Here is a 25,029-nt window from a genome sequence, read left to right on the forward strand (position 1 = left end):
TCTGCGACTTTTGCGATTGTCGCAAAAAATTCTGCGACTTTTGCGATTGTCGCAAAAACTTCTGCGACTTTTGCGATTGTCGCAAAAACGATTGTCGCAAAAACTTTTGCGACTTTTGCGATTGTCGCAAAAACTTCTGCGACTTTTGTAATTGTCGCAAAAACTTTTGCGACTTTTGCGATTGTCGCAAAAAACGATTGTCGCAAAAACTTTTGCAACATTTGCGATTGTCGCAAAAACTTCTGCGACTTTTGCGATTGTCGCAAAAACTTCTGCGACTTTTGCGATTGTCGCAAAAAACGATTGTCGCAAAAACTTTTGCGACTTTTGCGATTGTCGCAAAAACTTTTGCGACATTTGCGATTGTCGCAAAAACTTTTGCAACTTTTGCGATTGTCGCAAAAACTTTTGCGACATTTACGATTGTCGCAAAAAATTTTGCGACTTTTGCGATTGTCGCAAAAACTTCTGCGACTTTTGCGATTGTCGCAAAAAATTCTGCGACTTTTGCGATTGTCGCAAAAACTTTTGCGATTGTCGCAAAAACTTCTGCGACTTTTGCGATTGTCGCAAAAAACGATTATCGCAAAAAACGATTGTCGCAAAAATTCTGCGACTTTTGCGATTGTCGCAAAAACTTTTGCGACTTTTGCGATTGTCGCAAAACTTCTGCGACTTTTGCGATTGTCGCAAAAACGATTGTCGTAAAAACTTTTGCGACATTTGCGATTGTCGCAAAAACTTTTGCGACATTTGCGATTGTCGCAAAAACTTTTGCGACTTTTGCGATTGTTGCAAAAACTTCAGCGACTTCTGCGATTGTCGCAAAAACTTATGCGATTTTTGCGATCGTCGCAAAAACTTCTGCGACTTCTGCGATTGTCGCAAAAACTTCTGCGACTTTTGCGATTGTCGCAAAAACGATTGTCGCAAAAACTTCTGCGACTTTTGCGATTGTCGCAAAAACTTTCGCGACTTTTGCGATTGTCGCAAAAACTTCTGCGACTTTTGCGATTGTCGCAAAAACTTCTGCGACTTCTGCGATTGTCGCAAAAACTTCTGCGACTTTTGCGATTGTCGCAAAAACGATTGTCGCAAAAACTTTTGCGACTTTTGCGATTGTCGCAAAAACTTTTGCGACTTTTGTAATTGTCGCAAAAACTTTTGCGATTTTTGCGATTGTTGCAAAAAACGATTGTCGCAAAAACTTTTGCGATTGTCGCTAAAACTTCTGCGATTGTCGCAAAAACTTCTGCGACTTTTGCGATTGTCGCAAAAACTTCTGCGACTTTTGCGATTGTCGCAAAAACTTCTGCGACTTTTGCGATTGTCGCAAAAACTTCTGCGACTTTTGCGATTGTCGCAAAAACTTTTGCGACTTTTGTAATTGTCGCAAAAACTTTTGCGACTTTTGCGATTGTCGCAAAAATTTTTGCGACTTTTGCGATTGTCGCAAAAACTTTTGCGACTTTTGCGATTGTCGCAAAAACTTTTGCGACTTTTGCGATTGTCGCAAAAACTTCTGCGACTTTTGCGATTGTCGCAAAAACTTTTGCGACTTTTGCGATTATCGCAAAAACGATTGTCGCAAAAACTTTTGCGACATTTGCGATTGTTGCAAAAACTTTTGCGACTTTTGCGATTGTCGCAAAAAATTCTGCGACTTTTGCGATTGTCGCAAAAACTTCTGCGACTTTTGCGATTGTCGCAGAAACGATTGTCTCAAAAACTTCTGCGACTTCTGCGATTGTCGCAAAAACTTATGCGACTTTTGCGATTGTCGCAAAAACTTCTGCGACTTTTGCGATTGTCGCAAAAACTTCTGCGACTTTTGCGATTGTCGCAAAAACGATTGTCGCAAAAACTTTTGCGACTTTTGCGATTGTCGCAAAAACTTCTGCGACTTTTGTAATTGTCGCAAAAACTTTTGCGACTTTTGTGATTGTCGCAAAAAACGATTGTCGCAAAAACTTTTGCAACATTTGCGATTGTCGCAAAAACTTCTGCGACTTTTGCGATTGTCGCAAAAACTTTTGCGACTTTTGCGATTGTCGCAAAAACTTTTGCGACTTTTGCGATTGTCGCAAAAACTTTTGCGACATTTGCGATTGTCGCAAAAACTTTTGCAACTTTTGCGATTGTCGCAAAAACTTTTGCGACATTTACGATTGTCGCAAAAAACTTTTGCGACATTTGCGATTGTTGCAAAAACTTCTGCGACTTTTGCGATTGTCGCAAAAACTTCTGCGACTTTTGCGATTGTCGCAAAAACTTTTGCGATTGTCGCAAAAACTTCTGCGATTGTCGCAAAAACTTTTGCGACTTTTGCGATTGTCGCAAAAACTTCTGCGACTTTTGCGATTGTCGCAAAAACTTCTGCGACTTTTGCGATTGTCGCAAACACTTCTGCGATTGTCGCAAAACCTTCTGCGATTGTCGCAAAAACTTCTGCGATTGTCACAAAAACTTCTGCGATTGTCGCAAAAACTTCTGCGATTGTCGCAAAAACTTCTGCGATTGTCGCAAATTTCTGCGATTGTCGCAAACACTTCTGCGATTGTCGCATAACCTTCTGCGATTGTCGCATAAACTTTTGCGACTTTTGCGATTGTCGCAAAAACTTCTGCGATTGTCGCAAATTTCTGCGATTGTCGCAAAAACTTCTGCGATTGTCGCAAACACTTCTGCGATTGTCGCAAAACCTTCTGCGATTGTCGCAAAAACTTCTGCGATTGTCGCAAAAACTGAATACGTTGTGTAAGTAAGAAGTTTTCGTGAATCACAACAGTCGAACGATTTTGTACCAAAATTCATTTCGCACTATTTTCAGATTGTGACTGTACTTATTTTTATGGGCCAACCTGATGGTCCCGTAGATCGCCACCGAGGACACTCATCGGGCGTAGATCGAAGTGTGTGTGCAAGGTCAGCGAACGCGAGCTCGGCACGATGCATGAGTGCCGATCGGGAGAAAGGGAAAGATATGGCGCGCGTTTGAGAAAGGTCGTGTAACAAAGTGGTAGCAAATCGTTTAAGAGCAATCAATAATAAACAAGGACTTTCCGAACACATCGTTTTAAAGGAAATAACGCGTAAACGTTTCTTAGCGTTCTTCGAAAGAAAACGAAAATATAACACTTATCACAAAATCCTTATCCGGTTCGAAGGACCGAATAAAATAACTCGCAACTAAATTACTTTCGGATCGCTCGGTTCACTTCTAAACATCTCGGAGGTTACGTTACGACTAAATTATTAAATATATCTACAATTCACTAACATATTAATCTTATATCGACAACATTTCTATAAACAAGTAACTGAAACAAATAACCTTCTTTTGGGGTAATGGCTCATGCAATCCTTGCTTAGGGCGGCAGTCCATGAGATTGGCATGTTGTTAAGACGTCCGAGTTGACCGTGGGACCCTTGGATGCAACAAGAACAAAAATACGATAAGAAAACAACTGGACTGAGTGAGTCCGATTGAAGTACTATTAAGGTTCCAAAAGCAGTATCAGGGCATGGAATCAGGATCTGTTCCAGGACTGATATGGAATCTGAATCAGTTCAAAGACCAGTATGGGTGTGGGAACAGTTCCAGAGCCGCAAGGATTGCAGGATCTGCATGGGGCCAGGATCGGTTACAGGACCATTATGGGTTCAGAGTAAGTTTTGGCGTGGGTTCGAGATCAATGCCAGAGCCGGTACGGTTTTTGCAGCAATTTCAGTACCGGTATAGAGTCAAGACATATTCCAGATCTGGTGCTCTCCAATATTTTTAGGATCGTGGACCACTTGGCTTATAAAATACGTTTGCCGCGGCCCACATCTATTAAGGCATGCATTTCATTGACTTTGTTCAACGTTTTTAATCAAAAATATGTTTTAATCTTATTCTAAACGTGCCTGTTAAAAATGTTATCTTGATTCTGGGCAAGAAAAATGCACGAAATATAATGTAATAGGCTTTTCTTCCATTTCTTCGCGAACCTCTTCTGTTAACGCCACAGACTACAAGTTGGAGACCACTGAGTTAAAGGACCGGTAGGGAGTTACGATCAGTTCCAGAGTCAGGTTCATGACTAATCCTAACACCTATATGGGATTGGAAAAAGTTCCAGAATGAGTTCTGTAAAATTCCAGGTTTGCCATGGGTTCGAGATCAGTCCCAGGAGCGGTGTGAATTTTGAATCATTTTCTTTTAATGTATCCCTCGGAATTTAAAAAAAAAGATATTTGCGTTCTCTCTAATAAAAAACCATTTCACGCATATCCCAAAATTTATCTTCCACAACCCCGTAACCGGGTCAAATTAACTAGAAGTTCACAAATTCACGTTCTACGTTATGTGGTGTATCGGCCTACTCTCACGTTTTATTTATGTTCTTTATTCACATCACCACAGCGTCCGAGTTGTTCTCAATCCACGTGAGGTACTCGGTGACGCGCGTATGGACCGACGGCCAGCTGCGTTCGCAGCCCATCGAAAAGCCATACGAATGGACCGCGATCAGTATCGTTTGTCCATTTTCCGTTACCGTCACTGGACCACCCTCATCCCCCACGCAAGCTGCACCATTCTCGATCGAGGTGCACACATTGCGCGAGCTCAGATACAACGGGAAGCTAACCAGACAGCTAGTGTTGGTGATGACGCGCGCACGGAAGTGCAGCAGACGTCGAACCGGGACCACCTCGCCCGTGCTTTGACCGGTTTGGCCCCAGCCGGCTATCGTCGTTTCGTAGTTATTAAACGAATGGCCAATGTACAGACGGCTAGGCAGTTGCACAACGCGTATCCGGTCACTCAGCGGCGCCGGACGGGACAGCGTCAGAATGGCCAGATCGTTCGAGAAGAAGAACGAGCTAAAGTCCGGGTGCACCAGTACGGAGGCGACGGTGATAAATTCCTGCACCGCGGTCATATCGTGTGCACCAAGCATTACCGTGATGGTGCGGTAGCTGTGGGAGAGATAAGGGAAACAATATGTGAAGAAGAGCTGGGTTTTGTATCTTGGAGGGCATCACACTTACCCATTGACACAGTTGGCCGAGGTAAGTATGTGGCGCTGCGAGATCAGGGTCCCACCGCAGAAGTACGTATTGGAGGGAAACGTCACGAGCACACCGGCCGCCCACGGTACATCGGTAGGGCCTGCCTCTATCCCGTTGTTGATGCGCCGATCTGGCCCATCCGGCACCGGACTGCCAGCAACCACTGCAATCACACACAAACCTACCATAATGGTACGAACTACCGATGATAGCTCCATGGTGTCTCGTCTGGGTGATGTGGTCGTCGACGTCTTCCCTCGAACTAAAGCGCGCATTAGCAACAGAGCAACGCGTATTTATAACCCAATCGGGGCATTATTCTAGACGCACAACAACACAATTCGGACGTAAGCGAGAAGTAGCAGATAAGATGAGATCAGTGTGGTGCAGTTGGTCGTACGATAAGCCCACCTTTATTCCCTCTTTACGGTCGGATCAGCGCGTCGGTGTTCAGCTCAAGCCAGTTCATGTACTCGGTCAGCCGTACGTGGACGGCAGGACGGCCCCGCTCGCAGCGCGAAGCCGTAAACACGTGGATGCCGATCAGGAAGGTTTCCCCGTTCTCGGTGACGGTAACCGGTGCGCCCTGGTCACCAACGCACGGTGCCCCACCATCGGTCGCGGTGCAGATGTGCGTGCTGCGGATGTTGGTCAGCAGGAAGGACAGCTCGCAGCTCAGGTTCGTGATGACGGGGCTGCGGATGAAGCGCAGGTTCGGCATCGGTAGCGGTTCGCCCGTGTTGGTGCCGGTTTCACCCCAGCCCGAGATCGTCGTGACGTAGTTGTTGAACGAGTGGCCAATGTACATGCGGCGCGGCAGATTGATGATTTGGATTTGGTCTGCAATAACAAGCGGAAGAGTCAGGGACTGTTCCACGATTCCAAGACCTGTCGCTTACCATTCCAGCGGGGCTGACGCGACAGGGTCAGGATCGCGATGTCATCTCGCTCCAGGAACGAGCTGTAATCCGGATGTACGCGTACGTGCGCCACCGGAACAAAATCGGACGTCGTCGCAATCGTGCTCGCACCCAGCATCGCCGTAATCGAGCTCTGACCGTTCACGCAGGAAGCAGCCGTTAGGACGTGGGTCGGCGAAATCAGCGCACCACCGCAGAAGCTCGTACCGGACGCAAGCGACACGAGCAGCCCAACTGCCCACGGAGCATCGGTCGGGCTAGCGATCTGGCCATTGTTGATGCGACGATCGGGCACCGCGTCCGCCTTGGGGTCGTAAAACCGACTCACCTGGCTCCAGTCGACGTCCTGCGCCGAGCGGATCTCGCGACTCGAAGTCGCCACCAGCAGCAGGCTGCTAGTTGCGAGCAGCACCAGTGCACAATACTTTACCATCCTGTCTGTACTAGCAGTGAACGTACAATGAGGTGTGGTTCGAAGGAAACTGTACGTTTTTTACACAAAGTACGCCCCGTTAGTGAAGGGTCAAGGCAATGGAGGCTCATTAATGTGGAGGAGAAGTCATGGGGGACGTTGCAAATCGGTGTTTTTTCTCCACTTCCAAAAGCTGCTTATCAATCGTGATTGGTCAGAAAAGAGATTTGCTGCGTGTTTTGTAGACAATATCAATACGTATCGGAGAGTTATGGGGCGTACTGGCTGACGGAGGCCTGTGCTTAACAAAAAAATGGGACAGGTGTGGCTTCCAATTTCCCCCCAACAAGGGAATGTGGATTTAGCGATAAGTTTTGCGCTGTTTGTTGTTGATGCGCTTCTTAGTAGGTCTTTTCTTTTGTTTTGAGATTTTACTGGGTACCTATTTTTTATGTTGAAAATCATATCAGATTAGCGCATTGGAGTATCTGAAGTCATCTAAATGACGTCTCTTTGATTTGATTAAAGCAATTTTTCATAAAAAAAATGGAACATTTGAAGCCACATTGTTGAGAGAAAATGTACTTTGCTCAGTAATTTTTCAAGAATTTTGTAAAAACCTGTGTTTTTAATACTAATATTAATTCTTGTATCAGCACTGGAGTTGTTTCTCTTTTTCTAGAGAAATATTCAATAAACAACAGTTGTTTAAGTAACAAAAAGACGATTGAAATATTTCAAAGTCAACTAAATCATTCATGAGGTAGGAAAGCTTAACGTCATCCTCATAAAAGTAGTCTACGGCATTCAGAGATAAAGTTAGTTATGTCGTTGATGATAACTTTAAATCAGAGTGGGCCAAGGATAATGTCTAGCAGGACCTCTGTTTGATTTGGAAAAGGTTTTGAACATGGTGCTGCAATATGTACAGAAATATTGATGTTCAAAAAATAGCTGAAGCGTCATTCAATGCATACCATGATTCTAGTTCCTTGGACATAAACGTAATGATAATTCGAGTTCATATATTTATCTCATTAAGTACATATCAATAATCAGCTCAAGCTGAGCTTCAGGTTGGCCTGCTTTATTCAAATATCCTAACGTACCAGACTTAACTTTACGATGCAACTCAGATAAGCAACCCTCCAGAGTGATTACAGTACTGCATTAACCCCAATTGACGTGCAAAACGAGAGTGCAATCGCACATAATCTTATCAGCAAAAATTAGAAAGAATAAAAACCAAAAAAACACTAAACCTGCAACAGCCGTCGTGTTTAAACCATACCGAACAATCCCATTCCACGCTAGTTGCATAGCAAAAGTCATCCAAACCCAATCAATACCCCTCCCGGAACAATGCGTGCGTTGTGGCGAGTGATTGCGCTTAGCGTGTGCCTCCTGCTGCCTGCCGTGATACAGGGAGCAAGTATATCAAGCCCGGAAGATATCGATTGGTCCAGCGTACGTTCTATACGAGAGAGGCCGGGCTATCGTGGTGCCGTTTCAAGCCTTTCGGAGGAGCCCAACCGTTCGCAGCGCATCTTGAACGGTGTGACGGTAGCGCGCGGAGATATTCCTTATGCGGCCGCTATTCTAATTAGTGAGGAATTTGCCACCTACTTCTGTGGCGGTGTGCTGGTTTCTGAGTTGTTCGTGCTAACGGCTGCATCATGTGTTGAGGGGTAAGACAGATGGAATGTCGATCGTAGCAGTTGTTCCAAAAAAACTGAATTGTTTTTTTTCCTTTTCTTTCAGTGATCGTGATCTTTCCATTACGGTGCTACTCGATGCTGCCCAAATCAACACCGCTGGGGAGTTCATCGCGGTATCGGAGATCATTGTACACCCGGCCCCGTCCGACAACGACATTGCTCTACTTCGGCTAAACCGTGCCGTGAGACTTAATGGTGAGTACAAGGTCCTTAACAATCTTTCAATGTCTTTCGATTTCTTTTGAACTCCCGGTGAGATTTTAACTTTGCAAGATCATGTACACTTCTGCTAAACAAAACCGTCCTCTTCCCAGACAATATCCGCCCTGTGACACTGCCCAACCGCCGGCAGCGTACGATGACGTTCGTCAACCAGCTGGCATCGATCTCGGGCTGGGGTCGTACCGCTTCCAACACAAACGAGGCACTACCTCTCAACAATCTGCGCCTGGTGCGCAATCACGTCATGAGCAACTTCAACTGTGGCGTCTCGTTCCCGTTCACCATTACCGATCAACATATCTGCATCACGGGCGACAGTGGCAGTGCCTGTGCGGGTGACGAAGGTGGTCCACTGACCACGGTTGACGTCGTAACGGGACGTACGTTCCTGATCGGGCTGTACTCGTTCACCTCATTCCTGGGGTGCGGCATGGGACGCCCAACCGTACACACGCGCATTACGGAGTATCTGGATTGGATTGAAGCGAACTCCGACGTGGTGATACTGGACAACTGGGACACGGTAGCATAAGCATAGGCAAGGACGGTAGATCAAATAAAATTTATTCGCAAACGCAAACACATTTTGTATTTCTTGCTCCGTGTCTTTAGGTTACGCTCGAATGCTCGCTCCAGTGTAGATCTCAATCCAGTTGAGATAGTCGGTGACGCGCGTATGAACCGCCGGCCAGCTGCGTGTGCATCCCCGCGAGTACGTGTACGAATGAATGGCGATTACGGTCGACTGTCCGTCCTCCTCCACGATTGTTACTGGACCACCTTCATCACCCTGCAAGAAAGATTGTATGTTAAATTTCTGAATCAAACTCGCTTGCGTAGTCATCTTACCACACAGGGCGCTCCACCATCCGATGAGGTGCAAACATTGGAAGATCTCAGATATAATGGGAAGCTGATCGTGCAGCTAAAGTTGGAGATCACCTGCGAGCGCACCGAACGAAGCTGCTGCATTGGTAGTGCCTCGCCAGTGTTGGAAGCCGTCTCACCCCAGCCACTGATGGTGGTCCAAGCGTTCGTGAACGATTCACCCACCTGTGACCGGCGGGGAAGACGTGCCAGTTGAATTTGATCTGCAAAGCGACAATAAGAACGAGGTCTTTAATTTTTCATTGAATTGTGTCTTACAGAAGACTCCAATTACCGTTAAACCGTGGCATGCGGGAAAGGGTCAGAATGGCGAGATCGTTCGCCTGGAAGAAGGAACTGAAGTCCGGATGCACTCGCACATGGCTCACGACGACAAAGTCCTGCGCGCGCGTAATATCACTCGCACCCAGCAGCACCGTAATGGACGTCTGGCCTTCGACACACGTCGCCGAGGTGAGGACGTGCGTGCGGGACACCAGCACACCTCCGCAGAAGTACGTGCCCTGCTCGACCGACACCAGCACACCGACAATGTACGGTACGTCGGTCGGACCGACGACGACACCGTTGTTGATGCGACCAGTGCGCTCCGGAGCAGGGGCCGCCCGTTCCAAATACCGTTCGACGAAGCTGGCTGCTCGCTTAGCCTTGAACAAGGGACTTTCCTGTACCGGACGCACCTCAGCCCAGTTGATATCTTCCAGACGTGTAATCGTTCCCTCGCCGGAGACGCAGGCAACGACGCTGACGATCGTCAGCCCCAGTAGGGCAACTGCTGATAGGAATCGCATCGTTCGCTGGCTGATTGACTGAAGCGGGATTAGCAGGTGGCGGGAGTATATATGCAGGTCCCACCGTTTGCTAATCTTATCAACAAAAACCCGGGTGGGAACTGTTGCAATTGAGCTGAAGCAGTAGACCACGAAAAGAGGCAACCGAAAAGAAGCGTAGCTTCCAGAAACAAATCGCCTTACGATGGGTGACGTATTTCTAACGAGTCTTCGGCAACAGCAACGATTAACAACAGGTGTATCGTATGATTGATAAGAGGTGGGGACGCTTTATTTTAGTTGTAGCATTCATTACAAACGGTTCAACAAGAGAGTTTCTTACGGCTCTACAACGACGTCCGAGTTCTGCTGGATCCAGTCCAGATACTCCGTGATGCGTGTGTGCACCGATGGCCGGCCACGATCACATCCAAACAGGCCTGAGAAGTGGAACGAATGGATCCCAATCAGGAAGGTACGCCCACTTTCGGTAACCGTTACTGGACCACCCTCATCGCCCTGCGAATGGAAGCAAAAGTACAATAGTACCTAGAAATATTAGAAAACTACGCTCGATTACTTACATTGCACGCTCCTCCATTGTCCGTCGCGGTACAGATGTGCGTGCCACGGATGAACGTATGCGACAGCCCGCAGCGGAAGTTAGACGTCACCGCATCGGTGGCGAACTGCAGATTCATGATCGGGATGGGCTCATTGTCACGGCGTCCCGAGTTACCCCAGCCGGCCGTCGTCGCTGCCCAGCTGTTGAAGTCGTTGCCGATCTGGCTGCGGCGCGGCAGTGCAACCGGCTGGATCGTGTCGCGAATCGGAGCCTCATGCGCAAGCGTAAGAATCGCAATATCGTCCCGGTTGAAGAACGAGCTGTAGTTCGGATGGGACAGGATGTTCGACACACCAATGAACTCCTCCACGCTCTTCATATCCGACGCACCGAGCAGCACGGTCAGGGTGTTGGAGCTGTAAAGCAGGAGTTAAAGAGTGAGCATAATGAGGTCTCTTTGCGCCTGTAATGACTTTTGCTTACCCCGAAATGCACACAGCGGCAGTGAGAACATGTCGACGCGAGATCAGCACACCACTGCAGAAGCTGTGTGCCGAGGAGCCCGAGATCAGGACGCCCGCTGCCCACGGGAACTGCGTTGGAGAAGCAATCTGTCCGTCGGCAATGCGTGCGGAGCGGACCTCATCGTCCGTTAGCGGAGGCAGGCCTTGCTTGGCACGAACGGCGTCAGTTTGGTGCAGGTTACGAACCAGCGTCCAATCGATCGTACGAGGATCTACGCCGATCGCGTGCACTGTGCAGAACGCAGCGAGAAGTAGCGCTAGTAGCCTCATGATTGAAGTAATGCCGTTTGCTGAGAGATTGACACAGGAGACAACTGACCGACTGACATCCTGTCACGGCTCAATTTATGGCCATTTGACACGTAACGGATTGGGGGAGTGTTATCGAATTGATAGCGTCACCGTGATTGATAAGGTAGCTGCTGCGTAGCAGCTACTTGTTTTTGTCAGTAAAAAGCTTGACTTCTGATAAGGTTTGGGGGTTTATCAAAGTATTTCGTTTAAGCTCTTTTTCAAGTTGCATGCAAGATTTTGACCATCTTCCCAAGATAGCTACACTTTCCAGGGCTCATCAACCAAAGTTTACTCAACACTTTTTTGCAAAATCGATACCTGTCCCAGCTCGAGCTCAATAGTACTTGTAGCCTATCGAGTTACGAGAGTACACTAACCTTTATTTCTCTATTAAGTGACACTAACTTTTGTACATTGATACGCTCAGACCTTGATTGAGTCCAGCCAAAAAGCGGGGTAGTAAAATCGAGGCGAGCAACTTCCTTACTGAATGGTCACATCGGTGTTATCCTGGATCCAGCCCAGATACTCCGTGATGCGCGTGTGCACTGCCGACCGACCACGATCACATCCGAACAGCCCGGAATAGTGGAACGAGTGAATGCCCACAAGGAACGTGCGGCCACTCTCGGTAACGGTCACTGGACCACCTTCATCGCCCTGCAAACACCAAAATAATCCAAAGTTTTAGCTGCAATTCAACACGGCAATCCCTCTTCTTAAAAAAAAAAACTCACATTGCACGGTCCGCCATTGTCGGTCGAGGTGCAGATGTGCGTATCGCGGATGAACGTGTGCGACAGTCCGCAGACAAAGTTCGAGTTGACGGAATCGACCGCAAAGTGCAGATTTGGGATGGGGATGGGTTCGTTCTCGCGACGCCCCGTATTGCCCCAGCCGGCCGTCGTCGCCGCCCAGTTGTTGAAGTTGTTGCCCACATCGCTCCAGCGAGGCAGATCGATCGGCCGGATCGTGTTGCGGATCGGGGCCGGACTCGACAGCGTCAGGATCGCGATGTCATCCCGGTTGAAGAACGAGCTGTAGTTCGGATGGGACAGGATGTTCGACACACCGATGAACTCCTCGACGCGGGTCATGTCCGAAGCACCGAGCAGGATCGTCAGCGTGTTGGAGCTGCAAACGAGAGAGTCGCACAAACACTTTTCTATAATCACTTCAGCTCACGGTGGGCTCAAAATGTCACTGCTCACCCGGAAATGCACACGGCAGCGGTTAGGACGAAGCGTGGTGAAATCAGCACACCGCTGCAGAAGCTGTGCGAGGACGAACCGGAGATGAGCACACCGACCGCCCACGGGAACTGGGTGGCGGTCGCGATCTGTCCATCGGAGATGCGCGACGATCGTACCTGGTCGTCCGTTAGGGGCGCCAGGCCCTGCTTGGCACGGATGGCATCGGTTTGGTGGAGCGTACGCACCACCGACCAGTCGACCGATCGTGGATCGACCGGGGTGGAGGATACCTGCCCCAGCAGCAGGAGCAGCGCGGTGGCAGCTAGCACGGTGAACTTCTTCATGGTTACCTTCACGCAGGACGGGAGATAACTGGGCAAGGGATCGCTGCTAGGTGGTCGGTTTTATAGGGCGGCTGGGCTTATCGGGTGGCCGACCCCACGCAAGTGCGCAAGTCAGCGCAGGGAGTCTCGATAAGATAGAACATTGCAAATCTGTTTTGGGCTACTGTGGGGATTTTATGGCAGGAGATTGGTGAGGATTGGCGTTAAGGTGTTGTGTTATATGTGCTTGGTGCATTTTGCGAGTCACTGGTACGCGCTTTGGTTGAGTAAAAGACCTGAACGTACAGAAGAATTCTTTCGGATATCCTTTTCCTCAAGAAATAACACTCCAATGGTTTTAAAGTTTCATAAAAAATGCATCGGTATACTTCAACTCAAGTATATTTAAGGTCTAATCACTACATCAGTGTTCGCTTGGATCCAGTCGAGATACTCCGTCAGGCGCGTATGTACCGACGATCGTCCACGATCGCATCCGAACAGCCCGTCGTAGTGGAAGGAGTGCACACCGATCAGGAACCTGTCGCCACCTTCCGTCACCCAAACTGGGCCACCTTCATCACCCTGGTAAAGGCAAACAAAAGGACCAAAAGTAGCATTTAACCCTATCTCGCAAACCTCCAGCAGTTGGACTTACATTGCACGGGCCTCCGTTGTCGGTGGAGCTGCAGATATTCCCATCGCGGATGAAGCTGTGCGAAATGCCGCAGACAAAGTTGGACACAACCGACCCGGTGGCGAACTGCAGCTGCTGCAGCGGGATCGGCTCGTTGTCCCGATTGCCCGTGTTGCCCCAACCGGCGACTGTGGCGGACCAATCGTTGAACGTGAAGGCGGTATGGTAGCGACGTGGCAGATTGACCACCTGCACGTTCGGCGTCAGATCGGCGTCGCGGGATAGCTGCAGCAGTGCAATGTCGTCCCGGTTGAGTAGCGCACTGTAGCCCGGGTGGATGATAATGTGCGACGGGATGTTGAGCACCGGGATGATCTGCTCGATGCGCGTCATGTCGGATGCGCCCAGCAGTACGGTGAATGTGTTGGTGCTGTCAGTGTAAGTTGGAAATCAAGCATTAGTGCAAGGGAAACTGTATTGTTGTTTGTTTGTCCCTTACCCAACGATACAGGCCGCTGCAGTAAGCACAAAGCGGCGTGAAATTAGCGCTCCAGCACAGAAGCTACGCTCGTTCGTTCCGGAGATGAGAATTCCCGCCATGAAGGGGAACTGGGTCGGCCCAGCCGCCTGTCCATTGCTGATGCGCGACGAAGGACCACGCAGCTCGATGGCCAGCGTACAAGACGCAAGCACAATCAGCAAACCAACGGCACCATACGAAAGGCAGTGCTTTACCATGATGAATCGCGATCGTTCGTTCGTTCGGAAAGCACAAACTCAACTGAAGCTCCGTGTGTGAATTTCACAGCCTAGTTGGTTAGGATTTTCCCAAACAAAATGGAAGTTGTCATCATGAACCTCATTCGTGATCGGTCGTAAATAAGGAGATTATAAGCGATGTGCGCAAATTGTTTGCTATTTTCATTCGATTTATTACCACCCTCGCACCGGATAAGATAAAGGATTAAGCCCTGCCAATGACGTACGTAGGTCGTGCGCCCTTCCCACCCCCCACGTAGACAAGTCGAGGCCACAGTATCGTCGAGTTTTTGGGGGGTTCTTAAATCCACCCCAATCACGGCCTGATTACCGCGTCCGAGTTGGCTTCAATCCAGCTCAGATAGCTGCTGAGACGCACATGAACGGCGGACCGGCCACGATCGCACCCGAACAGTCCGCTGTAGTGGAACGAATGCATACCGATAACGATCGGTTGGCCTGCCTCCGTTATCGTAACCGGACCTCCGTCATCACCCTGCAAGGACATGAGCGTTTAGGTTGCTTGCTACATCACAAAACTGTACTCCTACTTACATTGCAAGGACCTCCGATGTCGCCCGAGGTACAGATATGATCATCCCGGATAAAGTTGTGCGAAATGCCGCACACCGTGTTGCTGATGACGGGCGTCCGGATGGACTGCAGGTTTGGCGTCGGGATTGGCTCATTGTCCCGGTTGCCCGTATTGCCCCAGCCGCTGATCGTCGTGCCGAAACCGTTGAACGTGTTGCCCATGTGGGACCAGCGGGGAAGGTTCGCTACCTGGATGTACTCGTTCAGCGGTGTGTCACGATCCATCGTTAGAATGGCCAGATCGTCCCGGTTGAACAGGGAGCTGTAGTTGGGATGGATTAGTATGTTCGCGACACCGATGAACTGCTGGATGCGGGTCATATCCGATGCACCGAGTAGTACGGTCAGCGTCGGTCGGCTGAAATAGAGTCGAAGGCGTAGCAAGGAATGAACTATGTGTTGGGCAAGGTATCAAACGACGCCAGACTCACTTGGACACACAGCTTGCGGTGGTGAGAACGTGACGGGGAGAAATCAAAATACCAGCACAGAACGAATGGGAAGACGAGCCGGATATGAGTATGCCGACGATGAACGGAACGGCCCGTGGATCGGTCAGCTCACCACCGCTGATACGGGCGTTGGGACGCGTCTCCGACACGGTGCCGATGGCCATCGCACCACCGGCAACGAACGCGCACAGCACTAGCAACTTGAACATGGTCGGTAAAGTGTTGATCGAGCACTGAGGGGAAGCTTGCCCTCAACGGATCTCACATCGGTGGTAAGGTTATCCGCGCGTTTGGTGATAAAGCGATGTTAAGTTATCGAATGATAAGATGGTGTAGACGGCAATCGAGGGTGTATTTTAAGCAGGATTATTTGGACACACAATTCAGTGTGATTTGCGCATGACCTGAATGCAGTTCAATTTGTTGGATTTAAATACGCAGCGTGTTCTTCAAGTTCTTCTATCTATTTTTTGCCAGATATACACAAGTGATTTTTACAGCATAGGATTTGAATTTATTAGCCAGCGATGAGGGATCTGAACATAGGAAATACTAAAATTTCATACTTGGTCTCTAACAACAGGTTGATCAATCTTCAATCGCAAGATAATAAAAAGTCTAATCTTCAATGTTTATGTACGCAGATACCCAAGTCCAAGCCAACAGAGGCAGTTAGATTTAGTACGCCTGACATAAGAGGTCATGGTGCTTGATGTTTTATGCATAAGCGATAAAGATATAATTCAATGTACCTGCCTGTTGTGAATTCGGAATAATCGGTCAAAACGGTACAATTTTCTTCAGCAATTGTCAAATGCAAGAACATGTTAAATTGCTAAAAATATGAAATTGCTCAAAAGATGTCATTAACGTTTTTTTGCCACGGTTTGTATAATATATGTAATTCAGTATACAAACAATCAAAAGGAGTATTTATCGCATAACTTACGCGAAAACCTGAGATGCGCAAATGTCTCCGCGGGCGCATTATTCGCGTAACTCATGAAAAGACTATAAAGGATAAACATTAGTGACAGGGAACCTATTTATTGTTACCGTTTTGGAATCCCGATACTCTAAATCCAAATTTGCTTAGGTTTGCAGGGTTTTACAGGAGTAAGGTAAGGCATTACATGAGTGTTTTTTATTTAAGTCGACCTATTTCCCTGTTTCCTTTCTCATATTTAATTTCTTGACGAGTCCTGGCTACGGGGGATGGTTTATATGAGGATAGAACCCATGACGGGCATGTTGTAAAGTGGCACGCGTACACGACTGTAGTACGGCGCCGGGAAAATATGTATCATACAACTTTTGTTGAGGCGTAGAAGAAGTAGAGAAGGATTCGTCGATTCCGAATTGAGTAGGAAGCTGCTCAAGTCAAGCGATTGTTCATGGACAAGACTATTACAGGAGATCAGGTGGTGAAATACATAGGATAATTACATAACACCACTTGATCAACGGGTTCTCGAAATAGCAGGAGTTGCTATGGCAATTACCATTTTCAATGTCCATGTAATATAACTGGTTTTTAAGTATTTTACCAAACGAACGGCTACATACAATAATTAAAAAAGTGAAATATGAAATTATTTTCAATTAATTATTCCATCATTTAACTTTCTTTTATTGATTAGATTAGAACTTTCGTTCATTGATAGCAAAAGTCTCTATATCATTTCTTTGGACAGGTCCAGTCTATATTTGTTCTTGTTTGAATATCATTTTTGGATTGCTCCCTTGGTGCTTTTCATGTGATAAGAACATGCGTCGTTAGGAATTGGTGTTCGGCAAAAGATAGCCGATTCTTGTTTGATTGTTGACACCTTTTTCCTATTGGTTGGGGAGAGATTCGCAAACGAATCTAAAAACAGTCGAGTGTTTTGGAGTCTGTTTGAATCTGAATCCATCCACCTCTGGGCATGTTGGACTGCCCTTTCAATATTTTATCTTGTGAGCTACAGTCGGCACGCAAAAACGGTGGAAAACGAAAACTGATCAATTTAGAAGAATCTCATAACCTGTTTAAATAAATTCCTATGCTTTTGTACGGTAAAACGTGTCCAAAAAGCATAAATTGGTACAGTTGATTAGGCTGGAAATCGAAGTTCAATCAATGAGTTCTGTCTGTATGTAACATGTAGTTATAATAACGTTACTAAGTATTATGAAAATATTTGGACGAACTATTATTAATTTCTTTAGTAAACGGTCAAATTAAAACTGCCCGAAAAAATCATACCAACTGCTCGAAAAAAAGAGAACAGTAAGAAAAGAGACAGCTCTATTTCGGTCTAAGGCTGGCCCTTTTTCTCTATCGTCGTTTCCATGGGAGTGAAAATAAAAATACCACTGAGAGAATTGCTCTCTCTCTCTCTCACACGCTCTCGCTCTCCCGCACCGATCTCGCACTCTCGTGCACCGAAAAATGGTTATTTACTCTCGCGCAGTCACAGCGGACGGACGTGCGTGTGCGGTACGTGGTCCGTGTGTTCGCTCCGAATGTTTTGGCGTTAGAAAAGGCCACACCAAAAAGGCAACAGTGAGGGAGGTAAAGCAAAGAAGCTGAAACGATCCAGCGCAGCAGAATAGAACAGCGTGCGGTGGCGCCGGGCCAAAGCGGTGTGCATTTCAATTAGGGAAAGAAAAAGGAATCGTGCTGCTTTTTCCCCCGTGCACTGCGACGAAGAGTAGTGTGCCCGGTGAGGGGGAGTCGCCGCCCCGGTTGTGTCTGTGATTGCTGTGTGAAGGATAGTGCAGTGTGCGTTATTTAACAGTTTGGGTGATTTGGGAGATTAGCGAAAATCATTGGTTCGATAACGCCCCGTGCGTGTGTGTGTGCGTCTGCAAAGTGTCCAGCGAAGTGTGTGAGGGTAGTGTGGCTGGGGTGGTATCGTGGGCGGTGTATGTGCGTTTGTTGAGTGGTTTAATTGGCGTTCTGTGTGGTGCACACTCACACACCAACACAGAAGGTGAGCAGAGTTGAATGAAAAGTGCATCGAATCAGTGCAGAAAAGTCCGCTCGGTGAATATGTGAAGTGCGTTTTCCTTCCGAGCCATTTCTTCGCTGGAAGAGGCCCGTATTCCGTTCTTGTGGGCTTCTTTGTTTAGGGTGTGCAGAGCAGAAGGAGCGCGAAAGAGAAGGAGCGTTGGTGTGCGAAACGAGAGCGAGCGAGCGAGCGAGAGCGAACGCGCAGACACACGCACACCGCAGGAGAGCAAGAGCACGAGCGAGAGAAGAAAGGAAGAAGAAGAAGAAGAAGAGTAGAAAAACAACATCAACAGCAGCCAACGACCGCGTGAGTTCTATTTATTTTTTTCCTTCGTTTTTTTAGTCCAAACTAGGAATAAAATGAATACTAGATTGCTTTTCGCGATCTGTTCGCACACAAAACGGGGGCTTTCCTTTCCCGTTGTGTGGTGTTGTTTTCTCAGTGCAGTTTGCATACACTCAAACACACACACACGCACACATACGCACGCACAACATGCGCATTTGACGGGTGACACACACTGTGCGTGGTGCATGCGGGCATCGACGTTCTTGCTTTTCTTCGAGTTGCTGTCCGCCTCTACACATACAAGCATACACGCTTTTGCGGCAGCAGCAGCAGCATATACATACATACATCTATGCTTGGCAGGCAGACAGGGCAGCATAAAGGCCGGGCTACATTGATCGTACTTTCTGGCGTAATTTTGATTTTCACTAGCGCATCTGGCGGCGGCTGACCGAAGCATTTTGCCAAACAATTTGGAGCCGCTCCAGAAAATACGTTAATTTTCCATGTTTTTTACTTAAATCGGAGGAGAAAAGTTTTGTAAAACGTAGATACACATGTCTTGCACGCATTGCATCCATTTTTGCAATGGAAAACGATGGAAAAACTACTAAATTTTGAGATCCGGCAGGTCCATTCCCTCGATGACCAAAAAAAGCTTCCACCAGCCGCCGCTAGATGCGCTAGTGAAAATCAAAATTACGCTTGCGAGTACGATCAATGTAGCCCGGCCTTAATAGATCTCGCGCATGAAACCGGTTTCCGTTCGGACTGGGAAAGCATATAGCAAACAAAAACAACCTCACCGCCGGAGTACATGTCGTCGACGGTGCGCCCTGTTCTTGAAGACAAGGCACCGTTGTGGGTTTTTTTTTCTTCTCTCTGAAAGTGAAACATTATAGAAAAAGAGATAGTTCATAAATTGATTCTTAGTTTTTTTGTACTTCTTCCTGTGACCTCATTTTTTGGGGCATTGCCAAAGATAATGTTGTTCATAACGTTTTTCCCAAGCATTGGTGGCTCATTGTTATTTATTGCTTAGTAAAAATAATAATAAATTTAAGGTCAATTTAACGAATAAGAACTTGGGAAGTTGTGAGGTTTACAAAAAAAAATTAATAAAAAAATAAAAATAAAATAATTTTTTATACTGTTATATTTTTATCTATCTAATGATAATAGGTTCAAAGTTTATATTAGTTCATGTTTAAACATTTTGTTTCTAATATTTATAATTTAAAATTATATAATCTTTAATTTTAAATTTACTATTTTTGTACTATTACACCTCTTTTTTAATATATTTGTTTCTGCCTGTTTGTGCTTTAAATTATCTTCAACAATGTCGATAGCGAATGGAATTTGATACTTAAATGAGAAATCCATGTTGTAGAATTTCTTACATTTATAATGGTCAGTTGAGCAACAAATATGTAGCAATGACTATTGTTACCATTTACGTATCTAAATCGTATAAAATCTAAAAGTCAATTTAAATTTGAATTAAAATAAAAAATTAATACTACAAATCATTACAAAATTAAATAAACGTTACACAACACTAACTTCTCGGCTTTGAATAGAAATTCTTGAGTTACACGATTGATTGTCAGTATGTATTTTAGCAGATAGTTTTGCTTTGTAAGACTGTAAAAGTTATAAAAAGGAAGGCTGGTGTAGCCTGAAGTGTTCCGACAGACTTCCAACTATCCTTTTACTGAATACTGTTAGATGGTCAAATATTATGATCGTGTACGGTGCACAATAATAAGATTTTGGAAACTCAACAAAAAAACTTATGACAATTTTATGACTGTGTTTCTGGAACACTCAAGATATCCATAAAAAAAACTCTTTCCGATCGCTACCCTCCCAATATCGATCGTGTAAATCGGTAGCGTTTGATGTCGCCCAGAGCGCTTGAAATTTACTGAACAGCAAATGGCACACTTTGAAGATTCGCGAGAAACCGCTGAAGAACTTTGCAGTGTCATAAACTGATCCAACAAATTCGGAACCCACCACGCACTGGCGATTGCGCATTGTCGATGACTGGGCATTCGTCACCTACCTTCCCCCGTGGTTCAAAGCAAATTTTGCCTTCCGCGTGTGTTTCCGTCGTGCGGCAAATAGAATAACAAAAATCACGACGCATCAAAACCTTGAACCTTGAGGTAAAAAATAAAAAATAGAGAACCCAAACCAGCAGCCCCCATTGCGTTCTTGATGCATCATCACACAGCTCATCGCGCATTAATTGGTTTCAAATTTACGATTTTATTACGCTGGCAAAGTGTGTGTGTGTTGCCGGTTGTAGTTCAATAAACTGACCCCAACCGCCCCAAAGCAGGAAGTAGCGGCTGAAGGTCTTCCCCCGCTCATCCATTTTCCAACGAAGTTTTTTTTTTTGAGCTTCACCACCATGCGTTAGTGTCGGGCGGAAAATCAAAGTTCTTTTGTTTGATTGGTTTCGTTCTTCGGGGCTCACTTTTTCCTCACTGTCGTAAAGCGACGATGGCCTACATTGAACGATAGTGACGATGATGGTAACGGGTAGAGCCTTGGTTGCCTCCTTCGAGCCGGAAGTATAAATTACAGAATTACATCTTGGCAGAAGCGCAGCACACAGTGATTGGTGGTTGGGATTTCCAACGTTTGCTGCCGGCTTGGATTATTATTGCGATTCGATTGGGATTAATTAGTGCTGGGGTGTTTGAACATTGTTGTAACACAATCGTGTTCAGTTCATTTACTGCCAGCCGCAGTGGAGGAAAAGTATTGATCCATGATTTCTAATGGAGCATTCCATTTTGTATGCATCATTTACAGAAAAAAGCTCTCCATCTCCATACGTTCATAACGGCCAAATGGTCCTGCCTGTGCCAGGCGTGAAATCTTATGGCATTCTGACACAACACCTTCCCAGTGATATCGAAAGGCTTCGGTGTGAAAACGTGTTCAACCCTTCAAAAATGCAAACGTAGACACCTTGTGCGTGTGTGTCTACGTTTTTTCTTCTTAATTTTGAATTTACCTTCAGTGGTGAACGAAGAAATGTTAAGAGTAAAAACAAAACCCTTAAAAATGAAGGATGAAGCGTGCAGATAGTGGAATTGGATCGGTAACACGTTTGGTGTGAGGGTTCATATAATCAACAAGTTTTTTTATGGGTAAAAAAGGAAGGCTTTTGAACGAAGGGAAAATGTGTTGAAAGGTTTCATTAGTGGTGATATTGTTTACACCAAAAGGCAAAAAAAAAATTGGTGAATATATTACTAGAAGGATTAAAAAAGGTGTCAAAACACGTAGGGAATGATTTGAGTTTCAACATAAGTCATTGACACACAATAATTTTAATGTAGTCAAGAAACTGCTTGCCTTATGTGTGCCGTTAGTTCTTACTTTCATTGTCGAAGCGCACTCCCAAAAAACCAACCGACCCACGTCCCCGAAGAAGGTCACGCAATGTTAAAGTCCATGAAAATATTAAACCTGATAGTGGGCGAAAAAAGGGTTACACGTTTCAATTTCCAGATAAGTCCCGCCTGGAATGATTTGCCTTGTGTCGAACGAAATAGTGCACCCGGGACAGCGCACAATCAAAGGACACTAGAATGGAGAATTTTATGACAGCACAAACCACCTTACCCAACGACCCCCCAAATGTGGTGGTGACCTGGTTTTCGGAGCTCTGTCGATTCTGTTGTTACTGGCGGCGAGATGAACGAAATGGTGGGGAGAATGTCTCGAAGGTCGTCTGGGAGGTACTTTTCGGCAACACTTTGACGAAAGAAAGTGCACGTGAAATGTGCTGAAAATTGAGCTAGTAGAGCAGAAATGGAACGTCTAGGAGTAAGTAGATGTGTTGGATCCTGGTCATGGCACCACAGCACACTTTTGTTACATATTGGAATAGATTCGGGCAAATTTGTACAATCCAACCCGTTGTGGCAAAATGATCTTCAAAACGTTGTGCTCAACACGAACATTAACATGTCAATCACACCAAAGTGTCAGCTTTACAACATCTCCAAGACGTATTATGCGCAACAAAACAGACGTGGGGAGACGTATTTCATTTCCCGTTTTTTTGGCGATTATTATCCATCGCTATCCGATGATCATTTCCATCGGATTAAATCAACACGCGCACGCCGGTGAATGCCCCTCCAACCTGTCGTACATTTTCGACGCTCACGTGAACCGGAAAAGCTCTTACTCCCTCTTCCCCTCTCCTCCTCCTTCAATCGTCATCATCCCCGGTCAGTCAAACATTACACCCCGCATTCACGCCCGATACGATATGATCATCTCCAACGAAGCGGAAACTGCTCGGCTGGCCGTGTTGGAGGTTATGTTGCGCCATTGTTTGTCTAATGGTGGTGCCGTTTCAAATACACACTTACCCGAACTGTGTTGTCCCCTGCTTCTAGAATGGAGTGTAACAGTGGGGTAAGAGAAGAGTGGGGAGACATACTCATTTCGAAAGGTTGATTTAGAACTACTTCTGGGTCGGGGCTGGTTTGGGAGGTGCCAGTGTTTGGAAAGCGGTGCAATTCGTGTCCGCTGCCCAGCATGTTGTTTTGTGCGCGCGGTGCTGCCCGGTGACAGAAAGGAAGGGAATGAAGAGGGAAACACTTTCCGGGTTTGGTTCGGGTATGTTTTGAAAATTTCGTTCTTTTCCGGGCTTTGTGAACGTGGCCGCGAGATATAGACTGTGGGGCAGTTGTTGTCGTCATCGGCATCGTGTGCGATAAGCGTGTGCCGACCGTTGCGCACAAGTGGGTAGGGAAATTGTAAATAACATCACACACATACGCACACACACACACACACAACAAACCTTGTCTGTGAACACTTCCTGTGGCTTGGTAGGACGGAATGGATTGGACAACGGAGATGCACCACGGTTCTCGGTGCGCAAAGTTGCACTATTTGCCATCACAAACAAAAAACGACCAACCTTTTTTGCTTACAAGTGTAAAGGTATACCGCCTGTTTCGTGGCCAGTTGTTTGCTGGCATGCTGTGCATGGGGAAAGGTATTGTTTTGAGAAGTTTTTGTTTTGTTTTGCTTGATGTGCCCATGCAAAGTTTTTGCACCGCGAGGAAATGCGGGGGACAACAACACTGTTTAGTTGTTTGGCAAACATTTCGAGCACGGGTTTGCATTTTAATGCTGCTGCTTCAGGTTGGTGGTAGCGCGCAGTAGTGCCTGTTGTCACAGTGATAACATGTTTGCCGGAAGAAGGCACCGTTTGAATGTGTAACGAGCGCGGCAATGAGGCGTGCGTGGGATAAATAATTCAACGCAAACGTTGTCGAAATAATTGTTCACCGGTTTTTTGCATTGCCGCGAAATGGAGAAAACAAAATACTTTTGTGGAATAAATTAACTTTTATTATTAGCGAGAAAAGAACGCCTCACTTGATAGTGCTAATGATGTGTGATATATATATATATATATATATATATATATTGGAATTCGATGCTCACAGTTTCGATGCTGTATAATGGTGCCGTGGTAACGTCAGTGCCCTCTTGTACTAAACGTCGTGCGATCAAATCTCGTCTGGATCGAATTGGATTTTCCTTAGCAACAACGGACTACTACAAAATCTTGGCCCTTCATATTATATTCGCCTCATTTAGTTTGAAAACAGATATGTATATTTAGCACGATGAATGAACATGTATGCAGTGTTTTTTTGTTTTTTTTTTCAACGTTTTCCACTGCAGGCCATGGGCTGTTAGTTTTAAAGGATAATTGCCCCGTCAGTGTACGGTTTTTTTTCTTATCTAAAAGAGTCGATTGCACACACAAAGAGAGAACGCACGCAACTAATAGGCCGTGCACGCATCAAGAATCGCACGGTACTCGGATTCAGCTGGAGTCAGTTTTTTGTCGTTGTTTTCGGTGCCAAACCATCCATCAATTAGTGCCATTAGCATAAAACCGTTGTTTCGGGTTGTGCTCATGTCTGGTGGGTTTGTCTGCTGTTTTTTTTGTGTGGGTTTTGTACATTTTAGCTCATTTTTATGTTTCGATGAACTTGGAGGGCAGGCTTGTATGTGTGTTCGGCCATGTCCGCCAACATGAAGGTAGACTTGCCCCCGTGTACGCTTACGCTGCTATGCATTAATTTGTCCATCTGATGGACTGAAGCTGGCCAGTGGCTTCGGTCGTTTGCTGCCTGGGGTTGACCATGGCATTGGCGGGAATGGTCATTTTCATGCCAAACATGCTTTTATGTGTGGGGCCGTACATATTGTTACCGGTTTCGTGGTGGAAAAACTGGAACCGAAAACGGTGAAGGACACGCTGTTTCCATCGTCCTCCGGAGTTTAAATTCCGGTTTTGTTTTGGAGTTTTGGGGTTTACCTACGTGCTGCTTATGAATCATGGGAGTGTGACA

General features: G+C 46.3%; 8 protein-coding genes across 13 annotated transcripts in view; 2 read left to right on the forward strand and 6 right to left on the reverse strand.

Moving 5' to 3' along the window:
* Positions 1-4,334: 4,334 nt before the first annotated feature.
* Positions 4,335-5,342, reverse strand: LOC120949879 (brachyurin-like). Its single transcript, XM_040367452.2, has 2 exons — positions 5,038-5,342; positions 4,335-4,965 (listed from the first exon to the last, which is right to left on the reverse strand). The coding sequence occupies exons 1-2, from the start codon at positions 5,331-5,333 to the stop codon at positions 4,395-4,397; spliced, it is 867 nt and encodes a 288-aa protein (XP_040223386.2). The 5' UTR covers positions 5,334-5,342; the 3' UTR covers positions 4,335-4,394.
* A 101-nt stretch (positions 5,343-5,443) lies between these two features.
* LOC120949878 (chymotrypsin-like) lies at positions 5,444-6,515 on the reverse strand. Its single transcript, XM_040367451.2, has 2 exons — positions 5,958-6,515; positions 5,444-5,898 (listed from the first exon to the last, which is right to left on the reverse strand). The coding sequence occupies exons 1-2, from the start codon at positions 6,409-6,411 to the stop codon at positions 5,483-5,485; spliced, it is 870 nt and encodes a 289-aa protein (XP_040223385.2). The 5' UTR covers positions 6,412-6,515; the 3' UTR covers positions 5,444-5,482.
* Positions 6,516-6,946: 431 nt separating this feature from the next.
* LOC120949876 (collagenase-like) lies at positions 6,947-8,926 on the forward strand. Its single transcript, XM_040367449.2, has 3 exons — positions 6,947-8,078; positions 8,152-8,303; positions 8,423-8,926. Exons 1-3 carry the CDS (start codon positions 7,753-7,755, stop codon positions 8,860-8,862), a joined length of 918 nt encoding a protein of 305 aa, XP_040223383.2. The 5' UTR covers positions 6,947-7,752; the 3' UTR covers positions 8,863-8,926.
* Positions 8,927-8,931: 5 nt separating this feature from the next.
* Positions 8,932-11,442, reverse strand: LOC120949877 (uncharacterized). The gene is made up of 6 exons (XM_049611162.1): positions 11,037-11,442; positions 10,573-10,969; positions 10,332-10,507; positions 9,493-10,277; positions 9,180-9,421; positions 8,932-9,120 (listed from the first exon to the last, which is right to left on the reverse strand). Exons 1-6 carry the CDS (start codon positions 11,345-11,347, stop codon positions 8,944-8,946), a joined length of 2,088 nt encoding a protein of 695 aa, XP_049467119.1. The 5' UTR covers positions 11,348-11,442; the 3' UTR covers positions 8,932-8,943.
* Positions 11,443-11,725: 283 nt separating this feature from the next.
* LOC125906493 (brachyurin-like) lies at positions 11,726-12,953 on the reverse strand. The gene is made up of 3 exons (XM_049605392.1): positions 12,583-12,953; positions 12,109-12,505; positions 11,726-12,031 (listed from the first exon to the last, which is right to left on the reverse strand). Exons 1-3 carry the CDS (start codon positions 12,906-12,908, stop codon positions 11,855-11,857), a joined length of 900 nt encoding a protein of 299 aa, XP_049461349.1. The 5' UTR covers positions 12,909-12,953; the 3' UTR covers positions 11,726-11,854.
* A 315-nt stretch (positions 12,954-13,268) lies between these two features.
* LOC120949880 (collagenase-like) lies at positions 13,269-14,342 on the reverse strand. Its single transcript, XM_040367453.2, has 3 exons — positions 14,024-14,342; positions 13,546-13,954; positions 13,269-13,472 (listed from the first exon to the last, which is right to left on the reverse strand). The coding sequence occupies exons 1-3, from the start codon at positions 14,260-14,262 to the stop codon at positions 13,293-13,295; spliced, it is 828 nt and encodes a 275-aa protein (XP_040223387.2). The 5' UTR covers positions 14,263-14,342; the 3' UTR covers positions 13,269-13,292.
* A 127-nt stretch (positions 14,343-14,469) lies between these two features.
* LOC120949881 (chymotrypsin-like) lies at positions 14,470-15,577 on the reverse strand. Its single transcript, XM_040367454.2, has 3 exons — positions 15,309-15,577; positions 14,839-15,235; positions 14,470-14,779 (listed from the first exon to the last, which is right to left on the reverse strand). Exons 1-3 carry the CDS (start codon positions 15,536-15,538, stop codon positions 14,600-14,602), a joined length of 807 nt encoding a protein of 268 aa, XP_040223388.1. The 5' UTR covers positions 15,539-15,577; the 3' UTR covers positions 14,470-14,599.
* A 2,175-nt stretch (positions 15,578-17,752) lies between these two features.
* The window catches only part of LOC120949424 (prominin-like protein), a 45,005-nt gene continuing 37,728 nt past the window's right edge, over positions 17,753-25,029 (forward strand). For 4 of the 6 annotated variants that reach the window (XM_040366714.2, XM_040366720.2, XM_040366717.2 and 1 more), the window contains exon 1: positions 17,753-18,631. The gene's annotated coding sequence lies outside the window, so the exon portion shown is untranslated. The remainder of the gene's footprint in view (positions 18,632-25,029) is intronic. The other 2 variants (XR_007452016.1, XM_040366721.2) reach the window with 1 other exon arrangement.

The sequence above is a fragment of the Anopheles coluzzii genome, chromosome 2, assembly GCF_943734685.1.
Source record: "Anopheles coluzzii chromosome 2, AcolN3, whole genome shotgun sequence".
Classification (NCBI taxonomy): domain Eukaryota; kingdom Metazoa; phylum Arthropoda; class Insecta; order Diptera; family Culicidae; genus Anopheles; species Anopheles coluzzii.

Bases quoted from the DNA above. Each gene is read 5' to 3' on its own strand.
- LOC120949880 (XM_040367453.2), bottom strand. From the start codon at position 14,262: ATGGTAAAGCACTGCCTTTCGTATGGTGCCGTTGGTTTGCTGATTGTG. The intron at 13,955-14,023 runs GTAAGGGACAAA...TTACACTGACAG, and splicing joins GCAGCGGCCTGTATCGTTGG to CACCAACACATTCACCGTAC. The intron at 13,473-13,545 runs GTAAGTCCAACT...TGCCTTTACCAG, and splicing joins ACAACGGAGGCCCGTGCAAT to GGTGATGAAGGTGGCCCAGT.
- LOC120949881 (XM_040367454.2), bottom strand. From the start codon at position 15,538: ATGTTCAAGTTGCTAGTGCTGTGCGCGTTCGTTGCCGGTGGTGCGATG. The intron at 15,236-15,308 runs GTGAGTCTGGCG...ACTCTATTTCAG, and splicing joins ACCGCAAGCTGTGTGTCCAA to CCGACCGACGCTGACCGTAC. The intron at 14,780-14,838 runs GTAAGTAGGAGT...ATGTCCTTGCAG, and splicing joins ACATCGGAGGTCCTTGCAAT to GGTGATGACGGAGGTCCGGT.
- LOC120949877 (XM_049611162.1), bottom strand. From the start codon at position 11,347: ATGAGGCTACTAGCGCTACTTCTCGCTGCGTTCTGCACAGTGCACGCG. The intron at 10,278-10,331 runs GTAAGAAACTCT...ACTAAAATAAAG, and splicing joins TCGGACGTCGTTGTAGAGCC to CGTCCCCACCTCTTATCAAT. The intron at 9,121-9,179 runs GTAAGATGACTA...TCTTTCTTGCAG, and splicing joins ATGGTGGAGCGCCCTGTGTG to GGTGATGAAGGTGGTCCAGT.
- LOC120949876 (XM_040367449.2), top strand. From the start codon at position 7,753: ATGCGTGCGTTGTGGCGAGTGATTGCGCTTAGCGTGTGCCTCCTGCTG. The intron at 8,079-8,151 runs GTAAGACAGATG...CTTTTCTTTCAG, and splicing joins GCTGCATCATGTGTTGAGGG to TGATCGTGATCTTTCCATTA. The intron at 8,304-8,422 runs GTGAGTACAAGG...TCCTCTTCCCAG, and splicing joins CCGTGCCGTGAGACTTAATG to ACAATATCCGCCCTGTGACA.
- LOC120949879 (XM_040367452.2), bottom strand. From the start codon at position 5,333: ATGCGCGCTTTAGTTCGAGGGAAGACGTCGACGACCACATCACCCAGA. The intron at 4,966-5,037 runs GTAAGTGTGATG...TCTCTCCCACAG, and splicing joins TCGGCCAACTGTGTCAATGG to CTACCGCACCATCACGGTAA.
- LOC120949878 (XM_040367451.2), bottom strand. From the start codon at position 6,411: ATGGTAAAGTATTGTGCACTGGTGCTGCTCGCAACTAGCAGCCTGCTG. The intron at 5,899-5,957 runs GTAAGCGACAGG...TTGTTATTGCAG, and splicing joins GCGTCAGCCCCGCTGGAATG to ACCAAATCCAAATCATCAAT.
- LOC125906493 (XM_049605392.1), bottom strand. From the start codon at position 12,908: ATGAAGAAGTTCACCGTGCTAGCTGCCACCGCGCTGCTCCTGCTGCTG. The intron at 12,506-12,582 runs GTGAGCAGTGAC...TCTCGTTTGCAG, and splicing joins GCTGCCGTGTGCATTTCCGG to CTCCAACACGCTGACGATCC. The intron at 12,032-12,108 runs GTGAGTTTTTTT...TGGTGTTTGCAG, and splicing joins ACAATGGCGGACCGTGCAAT to GGCGATGAAGGTGGTCCAGT.